The following is a 16886-nucleotide window of genomic DNA, read 5'->3' as shown; positions in this document are numbered from 1 at the left end:
ACAATTTCACCTATGGTCATAGTGTGTACAGTTGACATAGTGTGTGTGTGTGTGTGTGTGCGCGGGGGGCTGCACGACTACTATGAGTCACGCGGTCCACGCTTTGTGATCATTTTATATAATCCGTCTAATATCAGTGTGGGTGCACTAACCCACTCGTTCGCCCGGTGCTCCCACTCACTGTGGCAGCTCCTGCATCCAAAGTGCACGCACACGCACGCGCGCGGGCACCTTTCACGCGAGTCGAGGGCTCTTCGTCTTTTCATTCATCCCAGTCAAGGCTGCAGCACATCATCATCATCATTTCTCCCCCCGTCTTCATCATATACCCCCCCCCCCCCCCTTTCCAGTGCCGGGATATCGAGCGGAGGATCATGTCCACGACGCTGCGCTTTTTGCCTCCGCGGCGGCACACGGCAGAGAGGAGCCGCTAGAGGACACGCGTTACAATACAGGACTTCATTGGGCGCGTGTGCGAGAGGACTGCCGAGGAACAAACAAATAAAACAACAAAAAGTGGTTTTGGCGCGGTTTAATCCGGATTGACGGATTTCTACGGTGCAGGTGCAGCGGGGAAGACACTCGGCAGGCGGATGGTTGTCGAATTGGAAGAGAGGAGTCCCCTCTGCAAGGTGAGACCTCAACTTATCACGGAGAGTTTAGCTGAATATGTGCATGAATAGGACAGACATTGGACTTTCAGTGCTTTCAGTAGCTGCATGTGGCACAATGGAGCTCTTGCAGGAGGGTTGCGTTGAAATGCATGGAGCACAAAGTAAGTTTAAGGCACAAGTGAATTGTGACTAGTTGCATAACTGGCTCATTGATGATGCTGAAGTTTCTAACTGTCATTTATCGGCATATATGAAGGTGTTTGTGTGTATTGTGTTTGTGTGTGTGCAAAGTTTGAGGCAAAAGTACAGCACAATGACAGTGACACTGACCACATGTGCGAAAATAAACAGATAAAGGACCATGAAGAAACTCACGTGCTTTTAACAAGTATATTTTTCTATAGTCTTCTTGGGAGCAACGCGTTTAAAATGTGTAAACAAAGTTTAAGGCACATCATGATGCCTATTTATGACACTGTGTGAATATCTGTATGAATATTTAAGGCACTGATCTTAAATTTGGACTTTTTGACTCCTTTCATTTTACGCAATGGATGAAGGCACGTACAGTTTTTTTTTTTTTTTTTTAAATCAGTAGTTTGGAGGAGTATTGTGTTTAAATGTGCAAAAGTTTAAAGAAAAAGATAGGATTCTGACAGTATGCCTGGATTAAGAAACGCATATGTTGATATGTACGTTTAAGAGCACTGCATTTAAATATGCGCAACATAAAAGTTTAAGGCATATTTCTGTCACTGCATGTAAATATATGCCTGACTGACAGTTAGATGAGGACAGGCATTGAGATTAAGTTTGGACTTTTGACTGGTCATTTCATATTATGGCTGAACGGCTTAGATAATTTTTTTTCAATGAAGTCTTGAAGGGGTATTGCTTTAAAATGCACATTTCTGAAACTAAATATTTACACGGATAACAGATGATTGAGGAAATAAATACCTTTTTCACTTTATGGTTCATTCTATCATTGTAAACCACAGATGAACACATCTGTGCTTCAAATAAATCATTCCCTCCCCCCAATGGAGTTCTTGCAGGAGATTTGTATGCAACAAAGTTTAAGACATGAGTGGCGCACATTTTGGACATCACAGAATGTTTAAATGAATGACAGATGAATTGGGACCAGCACTGAGTTTAAGTTTGGGATTTTTGTCTCCATCATTTTAAACTATAGATCAGGGGTCACCAACCTTTTTGGAACTGAGAGCTGCTACCTTCCGTACTGATTAATACAAGGTGCCACCAGCTTTATACACACTTCTGAAATAACAAATTCCCTTTAATTACCTTTATATGTTATTCTTATCGTTAAGTACATTACAGTATGCCGTTTTCCAACTGCTAGCCTCACTTGGCCATGAGTGCGTGCGCAACGTCGCTTTGCACAGCACGCCAAGGCCGCTACATTGCTAACATGACTTATTCATGATCGACTATTGCCAAACACGAAATGTTACTGGTTTGATGTCATATTTTTGACCATGTACAATCAATTACAAATATAGGAGAGGTGATCAACTTAACTGGCGACTTGGTGAGAGTGGTGCCATGATGTTTGAGGTGGTTTCAAGCCCAGCCTGCAGCCGTCCACGTATAAGACACCACCATTACATATGTTTACCCTTGATTTGTCTCGAGAGTGTCCCAATTACTTCTTTTTAACATTTGTTGATGACCGGAGATAAATAATATGGGCAAGAAACTATAATAGTCTCCTTTGCCAGGGGCTGCGGCGTGTCCCCGCGAGGCTCTGTATTCGCGACGGGAGTGTGCAAATAACTGACACACTATTTGGTCACGCCTCCTGTCTCTACTGCCTCTGATTGGTCAGTTGTGACCAGTGACCAGTTGTCAATTAAAATAAAACTTGAGGCATGCAATGAGGCCAGAGAGTGATGATTTTTTAAAATAACAATAATCTCCTGTCAGGTCATACAATATTAACATTTGTGGCATTTTTAAAAAAAAAACTGCAAATCTATGTGAAGACACTGATCAAGTTAATGATTTCCTCACAATATTTATCAACAATTATATAACAAGAAAATGTTCAATATGCAACATTTTATTTCTATGCATCTCTTCAAGTGCTTACATTTTAAAGTGATCACTTCTGCAATATCCATTCATCCATCCATCCATTCTCAACACCTCTTATCCTGTTCAGGGTCGCGGGGTACTGGAGCCTATGCCAGCTGACTTCGGGCAAAAGTTGCACTACACCCTGAACTGGTCGCCAATCAGTCGCAGGGCACATATAGGCACAGACAACCATTCTCACTCACATTCACACCATCACTGAGTGGGAACTGAACCCACGACCAAAGTCAGGCGAGTGTACCACGACACCATCAGTGACCTCACGTCTACAATATTCCTAGGAAATCACAATGCACCCTCACTGGTGAGCTTTTTTAAGAACAGGCTCCACTAATTGGGGGCCACCTGTTGCCCGTGGGCACTATGTTGGTGATCCCTGCCAATGTCTTACTGCCTTAAGTAAGTCATTTTTTTCCTCCAATGCAGTCTCTCAGGAGTACTGTATTGTGTTTAAATTCATGCAACATGAAGTTTATGGCTCATTTCTGACACTGTCTGAATATTTGCATGAATGACAGATGAATGACGCAAAGCCTTTGTGACTTTTTAGTTCATTCTAACATTTTAAACTACAGAGGAAAGCATCGGTGCCTTAAATAGGATATTTTTTATTGGAGTTCTTGCAGGGGTCTGTGTGCGCAACATAAAGTTTAAGGCACATGTAACAGACATTTCAGACACTATTATGACACATAAATGAGGACTGGTATTAAAATGGAAATTTGGACTTTGGGAATTTGAATGTTTGACTGCCTTAAGTAAGTTGTTCTTTCAATGACCCTTGAAGTAATATTTTGTCTAAATGCACAGTAGGTTCAAGGCATATCATCTGGACCAGCATTGTGCTGCAGTTTGGACCTTTTGGTTCATTCTGTCATGTTAAAACACAGATTAACACATCTGTGCCTAAAATAAGACCATTTTCAATGAGTTTTTGCAGTACATTGGTGTTTAAATGTGTACAATGAAGTTTAAAGCACAGCTACTGTATTGATGGATAATGCAGCCCTATGGGGGGCACAAGCCAGTGCAAACTGTAGGCTGGTCCCAAGCCCGAATAAATGCAGGCGGTTGCGTCAGGAAGGGCATCCGGCTTAAAACTTTCCCAATCAAATATGAGCGTTCATCCAAAGAATTCCATACCGGATCGGTCGTGGTTCGGGATAACAACGTCCGCCACCGGCGCCGTCAACCTGCAGGGCGCCGGTGGAAATTCAGCTACTGTGGGTCGAAGTCGAAGAAGAGGAGGTGGAAAGCGGGTTCCTCGGCAGAAAGAGAAGCGGAAAGCACAGAGCCTAGAACTGAATGTGGGGAATTTGAATGTTGGGACTATGACAGGAAAATCTCGGGAGTTGGTTGACACGATGATTAGGAGAAAGGTTGATATATTGTGTGTCCAGGAGATCAGATGGAAAGGAAGTAAGGCTAGACGTTTAGGGGGAGGTTTTAAATTATTTTACCATGGTGTAGATGGGAAGAGAAATTGAGCAGGGGTTATTTTAAAAGAAGAGTTGGCTAAGAATGTCTTGGAGGTGAAAAGAGTATCAGATGGAGTGATGAGAACTTGAGGGTGTTATGTATAATGTGATTAGTGGCTATGCCCCAAAGGTAGGATGTGACCTAGAGGTGAAAGAGAAATTCTGGAAGGAGCTAGACGAAGTAGTTCTAAGCATCCCAGACAGAGAGAGAGTCGTGATTGGTGAAGATTGTAATGGACATGTTGGTGAAGGAAACAGGAGTGATGAAGAAGTGATGGGTAAGTACGGCATCCAGGAAAGGAACTTGGAGGGACAGATGGTGGTAGACTTTTCAAAAAGGATGGAAATGGCTGTAGTGAACACTTTTTTCCAGAAGAGACAAGAACATAGGGTGACCTACAAGAGTGGAGGTAGAAGCACGCAGGTGGACTACATCTTGTGCAGACGATGTAATCTGAAGGAGGTTACCGACTGTAAGGTAGTGGTAGGGGAGAGTGTGGCTAGACAGCATAGGATGGTGGTGTGTAAGATGACTCTGTGGTGGGGAGGAAGATTAGGAAGACAAAGGCAGAGCAGAGAACCATGTGGTGGAAGCTGAGACAGGACGAGTGTTGTGCAGCTTTTCGGGAAGAGGTGAGACAGGCTATCGGTGGACAGGAGGAGCTTCCAGAAGACTGGACCACTTCAGCCAAGGTGATCAGAGAGGCAGGCAGGAGAGTTTTTGTTGATTAAAATCATAATTTCATGTTCATGCTGTGGTAAAAACGTAATGGAGATATCAAAGAGTCATTTAATTGGTTAATTGTAATCAAGCAGATAATATTCCTAGCCATTCCATTTCTCTCAGCCCCCAAACTGAGCATTGAGGGGAGCTTTAACATGAACATTAACAGTGGATGAGTTGCATGGAAGACTTGTTGTTTCACTACTTCTGCTCCATCTCACTAAAACTGCTTTAATTCGAAAAATACCCGTCACTTTGGGATGAGCGTCTGCTCTACTGCGCGTCTGTGGCGGCGTGATACCACTTTATGGTCTTTTCACTGCTCTTGTCTGCCCGTCACAAGAGCTCCCCAGCCACACATATTTGTACACACACACACACACACACTCCTTAAATATCTTTCAGTCAGACGCATTGTAATGCCAATGCATTGTAATGCAAGTGCCATGGGGGGTCAAACAACTGTGTTTACTTCTATCTTCAAAAGCAGTCGTCGTTTCAATGCTCACAAAAGAACATTTATTTTCCTTGGCGTATTCAATCTTCTGCTCTTACATGAGGCGTTAAACCCGGTCTATATTACAACATGTAGCAAAGGACTCACACTCTTGTTTGTCCATCCACTTATTGATTTCGCCTTGTCAGTTAAGGGTGTTGGTGAGCGATTACACCCCAACTCTACTCAGGTCGTGGCATCACAGTATCTGTGATACAATTGAAAAGTGCAAATAGTGGCCATCTCTCTCATACAGCAGTCCCCAACCACTGGTTCCCAGATGGGTGCCTGAATACTTCCATTTCCAACATCCTGTCATTGTGAAGCGGGATTTTAGGCAATGACGGAGACCAAAAAGTCATTTCGGAATAAACTGACCTAAATAACACACTTGGGGTGTCGCCCACTACCACAAGATGGGACTGACTTGTCGAGAAAAAAAGCACAGGGCTTCTATTAATCACAAAAATTATGTTCAGTATAATTGTGAGGTGTATTTTTATTTGTTTCTACCCATGCCTTATGTGGGGGGAAAAAAGGTCATTTACTTCCCATCAGGAAAAGAAGAAGTTGGTTACACGTGCACACCAGTAGGATTTAGTCGCTTGGTGTATGGCCACTCTCTACTATCTTCTCATCCATCCATTTTCTACACCGCTTATCCTCACTAGGGTCGCGGGTATGCTGGAGCCTATCCCAGCTAACTGCGGGCAGGAGGCACGGTACACCCTGAACTGGTTGCCAGCCAATCGCAGGGCACATAGAAAACAAACAAACATGTGCACTCACATTCATACCTATGGACAATTTAGAGTCTTCAAATCACCTAGCGTGTATGTTTTTGGGATGTGGGAGGAAACCGGAGTACCCGGAGAAAAACTACGCAGGCACGGGGAGAACATGCCAACTCCACACAGGCGAGGCCGGTTTTGAACCCGGTTCCTCAGAGCTTTAAAGCGGACGTGCTAACCATTTGTCCACCGTGACGCCTTCTGTCTTCTCATTTCCACTCAAATTCTTTACAGGTGGACAAGTGATTAACGTCTACGTCACTCTTTTGTACGTATGTTCCACATTCCAAAAACATGCTTCTTGGGTTAACTGAAGTGAAGTGAATTTGAGAGTGAATGGTTGCTAGTCTATATGTGACTTGTGATCGACTGGCGCCCAGTCAAGGGTAAGCCCCGCCTGTCATGCAGAGTCAGCGGGGATAGGCTCCAGCTCACCTGCAAACCCAAATGAGAACACGTGCTACAGAAACTGGATGGATGGATTCGAACACGGGCCATTGGCACTGCATAGCCACTCCCAGCACACACGGGTATCAATGTCTGTCTTAATACCCCTGTCCTGTCCTATCCTATCCTGTTCCGTCCTATCATGTTTCTTCACCACAGGATGTCGCACTGCCTTTCCAGTCCACAAACTCTCATATGCTATAAAGTTATTTTGGTTTTATGGTCGTTTTTTGCTCTGTTCTCCCTTTTCTCTGTCTGCCCCCTCTCAAACCTCATTCTGTCCAACTGCATTTCCAATGAATGTACGTGCCAATACAAATTGAAACAGGGGCGGAAAAGTAAACTCGCCGGTCGCAGAGCAAAACTGTTCTGGCACGATGAGGCATACAGATCCAGCATACTGCAATACTAAGCAGCTGAACAGGACATTTACAAACAAACAAATATATAAAAATAAACACAGTTACTAACTGCAATCTCAGTAGACTTTTTAATGTTCACAGATGAACATTAAAGTCAACTGAGGAGCTCATTAAAACTCAGTTTCTAACCAAACAGCAGCACCTGAAGCATGTAAACAGTCTCTCAGTTGTGGGTTGAGTCTTACCGCATGTTCTAAATTAGTGCCAATATTTCAGTAGACTCTGACATGGGATCGCTCCACAATTGCATGTGTAACCATGTTTGTGCCATCTGGTCTGCCTGACGTCTTGCTGTTTCGCCGTAATAGTAGAGGAATTTTTGTTCTTTTCATCCTTGTCCTCCTACAAAGTAGATGAATTGTCTGGCAAAATGTTGATTGTCACATAAAGCTGCATCTTTACACACATTGTGAGTTAGACTGTGTTGTATTTTTCCATTCCAAGGCAGAGAAAGCAGGGTGACAAGTCACATGGGCAAATTAAAAAAAGAATCACTGTATATAATAAATACAACCAGTTTATTAATGCGTGCATAATGCAGAAGAGCTCTGAGCCACCTGGAAGTAGTCCATTTGGCTGTCTGTCGCTCATGAGGTGGTGAAATGCAAGTGGGGGAGAATCTGATTAACCAACTGGCATAATTTACTCAACCCTGAAGGGAAGCCGTCCTCTTGAAAAGTGCTAGCTTTCCTTCTGTGAACTCAAATAAAGCATTCACATACACATACAAAAAGACAAACACAGTCTGAGGCTTTGGGATGGGAATCATAATGTATTTCTTGATGAATTGATTGGAGAAGGTTTTGTCAATTGTGTGGAATTGATTTTTTTTTTCATTTTTCCTCAAACAGTGGCCCCTTCACTAATAGTCACCATGTCTCAATTAGTCAGCTGAATTATCCACTTAAATAGTCGTTTCCCGCTTCCCCCTCAGGAAAAAAAAGTGTAGGAACCGTAATTACCATAATCACAAAACACACATTAAAAAGTTCACATGAATTCTGTCGCTAACCAAAACAACAATCTGATGCACATAAATGCATTTTGTAAACCAGTCCCTTTCTTAAAAGAAGATGACGTCTTCTGAGGGAGCTACATATGTGCCTTTATTGTTCCGACCATTCGCTTGACATATATAATGCATTTTTTTAAAAAAGTGACACAAATATAGATACATTGATTCTTTGAGATGAGTTTAATTCGTTGCCTGACCATGCTCAAAACACTCATATCTCAAATCATATTTTTCCATTGAAATGAATGGAAATGCCTCTATTCCAGCCCTTCCCCAAAAAACAACCTAAATTGTTGTAATTTTAATGAGCAAAATAGCACTGCATAACATTGTACTTTATAAAAACAGCCGTCAGATGAATACAATTTTAAATACATTTATGTCACACTGCATCAATTCATGTGCTCATCAGTACAGCACTAATATTAGTCATTCTTCCCAGATATAAAGAATATACTGCATGACAATAGGTACTGTTATCTCCATATACATCATTTCTATTCAAATATCTGCTGCTTAAAGTATTAAAGCACTGCAACTTAGATACTATTTCGAGTTAGCACTTAGCAATCAGACTGTTTTAAATACACAAGGTGTAATTCTCTTTTTTTATGTTTGACAGTAACCTTTAACTGGGAGTGGCATTATACAACTTGAAGGCTGTTTTTTTTTTTTAAAATAGTTGTACACTAATTGTATCTACCAAACTGCTGCTTGTGAAGTAACTTGCGTCACGGCCACCATACACCGCTCGTATAATCGCGAAACTCATAAGTCGAGTCACTTGTATCTCAAGGCACCACTGTTTTATAATTTTTGATGTCAAAAGACAGTACAACGTGGACTTGGCGCCAGCCAATCGCAGGGCAAATAAAGACAAACAACCATTCACACACATGGACTATTTAGATTCCTCAAAGAACCTAACGTCTGTTTTTGGAATGTAGGAGTAAGCCGGAGTACCCGACTAAAAACCCACACAAGTACGGCAAGAACATGCCTCATTCACATGAGATTCGATCCCAGGACCTCTCAGCTGTGAGGCAGGCATGCTAACCACTCTAACACCACACTGAGATTCAGATAAATCGATACAAACTCATCAAGTTAATTTTCCTCATCAAACCAAATCAGGAATAAAATGGTTACTCAGTAACCATTTTAAAACACAATCAATATGAGTGCAATATTTGAGGGGAAAAAAAAAAAGTTTTAATCCTGGCATTAATTGATTGCGGACTATAAGAATGTGGTGATGTGTGTAGGTGTGTGTGTGTTTTTTTTTTTTTTTAGTCTTTGCGAGTCGTACCGCTCCATAGCAACAGGCAGCATATAATCTTCAAATATCCTTCTCTCAGACACGCACACGCACAAACACAGACCTACACATGCATACACACACACATACAAACACACACACACGCGCACACACGCACACATACACACACAAGCAACGTATCCTGTGACCTTTCTGCTGACTGTGTGCATGCCAGTGTTCGCACGAGTGTTTCTGGATCAGCGCTTTTGTGTGTGCGTGAGTGTGTGTGCGCATCAGCGTGTGGCTCATTTGACCTTTCTCGGTCTACGTTCATTAGCGGCATAATAAGCAATACGGAGCCGCCCGCTGTGGTTGTGTACACGGTGGAGATATTACGAGCGCTAAGTAGATCTTGTTGTGCGTCCAGCTCTCTCAGATAAAGCAGAGATCATCATAATTGTGATGCGCTGATAATGATTAGTTTACTGAAATGTTAGCATATCATGATTCATGTATCACTCAGCGGGAACCAGACGCATCTTTAGTATATATCTCGACACACTTGTCATGTTATGTTAATACCGGTGTTGGGCTAATAACTGCTTGCATATTTCATATCCGAGCAGACAGAGCTCTTTGGAAATCAATTTTCTTTCCCTCCATAACCGTGCACGGAAACTGGCCCTCTGCCAGGTGGGCAGGATGAGTGAGGGGGATATTGTGGGTCCATTAGGGAATGAGGCATCGAAATATCAAAATAGATTATAAAATTTGCTCCTGCCACGTGAGTGACATGCTACTTTAAAATGTCACAGTTGATCGACCCTGACACACCCGGAAGGGATGACACTTTGACATTTTTGTCACAGCTCAAAGCGTGCCAAGGAGACGGCGTTAAATGCTCCCAAAAATGAAGCGAGAGTCAAGTGAAAGATGTGATTTTTCGAAGGTTTGAACCTGACCAGAACTGTGTGTTTTACAGTGGTACCGCTGAGGTCCAACACATTCATTCATCTTCCGTTCCGCTTATCCTCACAAGGGCGCGCTGGAGCCTATCCCAGCTCTCTCCGGGCGAGAGGCGGGGTACACCCTGAACCGGTCGCCAGCCAATCGCAGGGCACATAGAAACAAACCATTCACACTCACATTCACACCAACGGGCAATTTAGTCTTCAATTAACCTACCATGCATGTTTTTGGGGATGTGGGAGGAAACCGGAGTACCCGGAGAAAACCCACGCAGGCACGGGGAGAACATGCAAACTCCACACAGACGGGGCCGGGATTTGAACCCCGGTCCTCAGAACTGTGAGGCAGATGTGCTAACCAGCCGTCCCCACCGTGCCGCCAGGTCCAACACAATGCTTGCCAATTTCAGACATGTTCGGTGGAAATAAAAATAAATCAGTGGCCATTATAAAATCTTAAATATATATTGGAATAAATTTGTGTGAATTTATTTTATTATTATTATTTTTTTACTTGTACAGTAATTACCGTAAATAGTGAAAAGCAGGAAATTGCCACTCCCCAAAAATGTTTATAATTGCCCATAATAATAGTTTAAACTATAAATATACCACATGCTGTGATTGAAAACACTTTAATATATTTTTAACGCATGTTACAATATTACCCTTAAATAAGTTGATGAAATAAAAGATTATTGGATTTGTCACACTAACAACCGAGGCAAAACTTTAGCTCCTCTCCAACATAGAAAACATGTCCCTCGGTCGAGATGTGTGCCAACAAGATACTTCCTTGAGACCGATTTCTATTCAGGGGTTTGGCACCATCTTGTGGCATCTTAAGGTATTACAGAGAAAACACAACAATAAATAATGAAGAGTACATACAAAAAAAAAAAGAAAAAGCATAATTACTGTGAATGGCGAACCATGAACAGGCTGGTAATTACTGTGTGCAAATTGTTGATTTGTTGATGTCACTGTATGCCACATACACACAGTGTAGTGTATGGAACTGCTGCCTCCACAAGTTAAAATGTTTATTTTGTCTTTATACTGACTACACTTTCCACACTATGGGTTCTAACTTTTGCAAGTAGAAGCATGCAGCCGGCTGCAATACACAGTCACTGCTGGGATGACGAACATAATTACTGTATGTACGGTAGTATTTGTGTGTTTGGTGTGTGCCCTTAAGGGGCGTGACCGTCAGCAGATAAAGTCGGGTTGGCTGGAGTTAGTTCAGTGTGAGCATCTGAATGTGAGCTGTGGCCGACAGCAACTCTTTGCAAGTGTTCTCATTTAGTATTGGTGTGTTTGACTGTCCCATTCAATAAACCCATGCAAGGCATTACAGTAACTTGATTACAAAAACGCTGTTTCTCACTTCACTCGACCGGCAGCGTATCTGAAGCTGGCTCGCAATACCAAGCCTAAATTAAAATAAATAAATATAAAAAAAACTAAATAAATTATCAACCAATTGTCGCTAGAAACATTTGTAACTTTTTTACCTGAGCATTTGTGGAAAATGTTGACTCAGAGCACCACCCTCTCAAGGATTAATTGTGAAACATCCAATACAGTGGACAGATCGAAGAACACAGGCATTGATGTTTAACTGTTTAAAAACATCTATTTTTCATCTGACAATAACTGTTTGGCACGCTACATTTTTGGTCCATTTTGTCTTTTCCATACGTGCAACATTATTAAATGTTGTGCGTGGATGTGTTTGTGTGTGTGTGTGTGTGTGTGTATGTGTGCAGATTTAGATCCAAGATACCACTGAAGTCTGATGTTTTGTTCTTCGCCATTCTTGGGTGCATTTTAGCTGTGCGGTTTGGGTCTTTTACTCTGCTGGGGGACCCATGAGTCAAAACTGAGAACAAGCTTTCTGACACATGCGACTCATTTTCACTCCAGAATGCCTCAGTAGCCTAGAGATTTCATTGTAGCCCGCACAGAGTAAACAAACAGCCCCAGAACCCATACGAGCCAACAATTTTTTCTACGCATGTACATTGGAACCCCTTTCATATAACCGGCGAGACCTTTCAAATGTTGAGAAACGGAACATATTATTTGGAATATCATTTAAATGCAGTAAATGGATTGTAACACTACACACACAGAGTTGCATGGAATAAGTTTATATGGAAAATGATCACGTGTCTCAGAGTAGACATCACACACTGGTATTTATAGACGCTAGGTGCTGCAAGGTCACGCCCTATTTAATCCACTCCACAGTATGAGTGTGATGCTCTGGTCTTAGCGTGCCCTTAACGCTCACACATATCAATAGCGTGTTCCCCTCTTGAGTGTGTCACGTCAGAATTTGCATGAACACAGCACAGTAAGATATTTATATCAAGTTTGTTTGTAAAAGGAACACTCATGTGAATGTGGACGACAAAGACTCTGTAAATTAGATGACATTTAGAAAATGCCTGTTATTATGATGTATTACATAGTATTTGGAAACTTAATTTATTTTAGTAGATTCAATTCAAAAAGTGAAACACAAATATTAAACAGATTCACTTCACACAGTTATAATTTCAATGGTTACTGCTTACAGCTAACAAACTTGGGGGGTTGTTAGCTGATTAACCATCAACATATTAGAATATTACATAAGAAACAATCAAATCTATTTTAATTAGTTACAAATTTGTCTTCTGAAAAGTACTTTCCTACGTGTTTAATCGATTTACTTAATATATGATTTTCACTTTTTGAATTGAACTACTAAAATGATTAGACATTTTCACAGCATTCAAATTTGAGATGCATCTGTATTTTTTTTTTTCATTGACAGTGGTCTTTCGTTTTCTTAGGCTTCTTTTCGAAAAGGTCCTCAGTTCCTTTGTGTGATCGCCAAGAAGTGTACCAACTGTATCTGTGCGCTTGAAAACTGGGTGGGGAAAAATAAGCCTAAAATCAACACACTGCATCTTCATTTCACTCACTGTATTTCTTCAGTGCGTTTTTTTTTTTTTTATGTACAAACGCTTGTATAAGGGTTTGTTTCTATCAATAATGCAGTGCACTTGGAGGCAGAATTATTATAGTAGGAACTTGTTTCCTCCCATTCACATACTGTATGGTAGACACACTTTCTAAGCATTACACTGATGTGTGCTGTGACATCTATTCAGGTTTGCACTTGCTGCATAGCTATAAGACCATGCCGGTGTGCATTTTGGTAATATCCAGCCATCCATTCTCCACACCGCTTATCCTATTCAAGGTCGCAGGGCGCTGGAGCCTATCCCAGCTTAATTCGGGCGAAAGGCGAACTACAACCCGAACTGGTCGCCAGTCAGTCGCAGGGCACCATTTTGGTAATATGTGATTTGTTTCCACATATCTCAGTGGGAATTCCACACTTGTGAACCTTTGTAAGTACATCAATTTATATTTACACTCATATACACTTATATAATTGAAACCCTGTGACTGACAGTTGATCCCACAAGGACACATGTGGGTGTGTCTTAGGAGGACCACAGTGTTTCAGTAGCTGTCAGCCGTACGGTAACAGATTCTATTTATATACGCTTAGATAGTGCGCCACACTTGAAGGAAGTGGGAGGCCGTCAAATAAATTACACTGCGTTCGCTTTGCAGTGCTCTAGACCTTTGTGTCACCTCACAAAGAGCCTGTTTCTGTTTCCTAATTGGGTGATGCAATAATTGCGGGTTGAGGGAGAGAGAAGTATTACAAAATGTCATTTGCCTGACTTCAAATGTTTCCAATTTTTATTCATTTTTAACCAAGAAACTGCAGTCTCACAGGAAACCTTTTTTCAATAACTTTGAAAAGATTGCTCATAAGTGACTTTTTCCTGTAGGTTTTGGGGATTATATTCATGAAACTATTGAATTATGACTTCATTTGCTGCCTACCAAAATAAATATGTGGTGGTACTACACAGAGACTGCCAAGAATGCCCCGAAAAACCTTCAAGCTTATATTTCTGTTCCATAGCCCTTTTGGGGGAAAAAAAAAACTTTTATTGCTTTTTTTTTTTTTATTTATCAGTTTTGTTGGGTTTGACACCCCTGGAGTTTCGCATCCAATACAGATGTGATTTTGAATGTGGGTGCAAAAACCACAAGTACTTTATAGATGCCCCACAGCTCCTGAAGTGTTTGCCTGGAAAGTTCCGCCAACACTATAAAAGACAGCAATTAGCCGCTCACATAATATGGAGACCCCAACAGTTTTGTTGCCATCCAGTATATCCTTACCCATATGTTACAGCAGCATAACAGCGCAATGTTGTCTACCCACCATTAAGTCACATGCTTAAGTCTGTTACTAACCACACAGAGAGGCAGGGATGGGCTCGGCTTAACTGGAAAACTTTTTTTCCCCACGATAATAGTCCTGATTCACCCTCTAATGTGTCCATATCATGGCCCCAAGCAGATAATCTGCCATTAATACCACTAAGGTATCCTGAGAGAGGAACCTCAACACCTCACCAGCAGGAAGATGTTGTCCAGGATTGTGAGGTGAGAATAGCTAAATGGAGGGAATGCATTGTATTATTATTCTTTTTGACATTTTCTTTCCTGAGCATTTTCAATGAGCTCTGTTCAAACTCTTAAAAATGGGAAGATAATGTTTTTTTTTGGGACTCAAAACTCAATAACTCAAGAAGCAAGGTTAATACAAGGCCTAAAAGATGCTTTGGATAATTTTTTCATAAGAGTATGAATAAACCTCATTGAAATTAATGCCATTCTTTTAAAAAATATATATAATTTTGAATGTTCTTAACTCCATGCCAGTATTTATATACAGTATGTATAAGGCTTCCAAGAGGCGTTATCTCATATCTAGGGATAGAAATCGGTTCTTTTTAAGAACCGGTTCCCAGTAATTAGATTCCTAGGAATTACTTCTTTGCTTGCCTGACGATTCCGTTCGATTCGTTTCAGAAAAAAACAACAACAAAAAACAAAACAATGCTTAAATTGACGGCGGCATGGTGACTGAGTGGTTAGCACATCTGTCTCACAGTTCTGAGGACCGGGTTCAAATCCCGGGCTCGCCTGTGTGGACTTTGCATGTTCTCCCCGTGCCTGTGTGGGTTTTCTCCAGGTACTCCGGTTTCCTCCCAGATCCCGAAAACATGCATGGTAGGTGAATTGAAGAATCTAACCCTAACCCGTAGGTGTGAATGTGAGTATGAATGGTTGTTTGTATATATGTGCCCTGCGAATGGCTAGCGGCCAGTTCAGGGTGTACCCCGCCTCTCGACCAAAGATAGCTGGGATAGGCTCCAGCACGCCTGTGACCCCGAGTGAGGATAAGCGGTACAGATAATGGATGGATGGCTTAAATTGACAGGGGCTCGGTCGCTTGTGAGACCACTTATGTGCCTTGTTGTTGTTTGGAGGTGGCAGTTTCTAAAAAGTGGATTTCCATAATCATGCGGAAAGTATTTTGCAAAATCAGGTCAACTGTTCTTGCAAAACACACATTTTCTTGTATGTCTGAATATTTTTGGATCAAGTTGAATCCAAAAGGAGCACTCTTCCCAAATGTTAGTAGACAAAGTGTCATACATCGGGAAACGTCTCCAGGATAATAAAAATAAAAAAATAAAATAAATAAAAATCTATTCCTGGTGGGTTAAAGAGAGCTGATATCCTTGCAGCAACTTTGATTCGTCTGTTCATTTCCTAGGGCATTCTGATATCTTGTAAGGTATGCAAAAACTGCATTCAGCTTTTTGGTCTCTTGACATAGTTTGAGAAGTCACCTACTTTCCTTTTGAGTGCAGACTGTATATGCTCTATCTTGTGTTTAAAGTTGAAGATACTAAAAAGTTAAAACAAACAAACCCATTTGTATTATTTTGTTCCCTCACCCAATAAGAACTGATAAGAGAATAAGTATTGGGATCTTGCTAAATTCGTATCAATTCCCATCCCTACTCAAAGCATGGATTAAGCTCAGCTTCTCGAAGCTGTCATTTTGGTCTTCTTAATTCCAAAATCAGACTACAGGATTTTAGCGCCGATATTGGCCCTATTAGCTATCGTGGGCGATTTCCCAGATTGGGCCTGACATATTTTGTCAGAAACTTAATACATAAACATAATCCACAACCAACGATTTGGCCCTCCAATAGCCCGACGACACCAAACTAAAAAGTTTAGCATGTTGTATCCGGTTGCGGTGAAAGGTGACACATTTTCTGGTCCCGCCTCCCCGACAGTGTAAGATTTGACAAGATAAAGCCCAGTGACGGGATACGATGGTATTGGAATATCTGTTTTGTAGCGTTGCCACTGTCTGACCAAGATACAGCAAGATTTGAAAGCAGTAGTTTGACATAGTGCCATCGTGAAAGACCAAATTTGTCCTGTAGTCTGATCTAGGCATAAGACATGAGACTGACTTAACATCGCTTCTGCTGACTACATCCAAGTAGTGTTCGTATAGGGGCAAGGGGGCGAGCCCGGCGACACGTGAATAGCCCAAAAATGCGAGTAATAGATGATGTGCCCGCCAGAAGAATA

At 41.6% G+C, this 16886-nt stretch overlaps 1 protein-coding gene across 1 annotated transcript in view; it reads left to right on the top strand.

The window, feature by feature from the left end:
• The first annotated feature begins 375 nt into the window (after nucleotides 1-375).
• zgc:171482 (zinc finger protein) overlaps nucleotides 376-16886 on the top strand; it is a 77318-nt gene continuing 60807 nt past the window's right edge. Inside the window, exon 1 of the mRNA XM_061690936.1 lies at nucleotides 376-632. Within this exon, the coding sequence (XP_061546920.1) occupies nucleotides 594-632 (39 nt within the window). The 5' untranslated portion in view covers nucleotides 376-593. The remainder of the gene's footprint in view (nucleotides 633-16886) is intronic.

The sequence above is a fragment of the Phycodurus eques genome, chromosome 11, assembly GCF_024500275.1.
Source record: "Phycodurus eques isolate BA_2022a chromosome 11, UOR_Pequ_1.1, whole genome shotgun sequence".
Lineage (NCBI taxonomy): Eukaryota > Metazoa > Chordata > Actinopteri > Syngnathiformes > Syngnathidae > Phycodurus > Phycodurus eques.
This window is presented reverse-complemented; position numbering and strand designations above follow the sequence as displayed.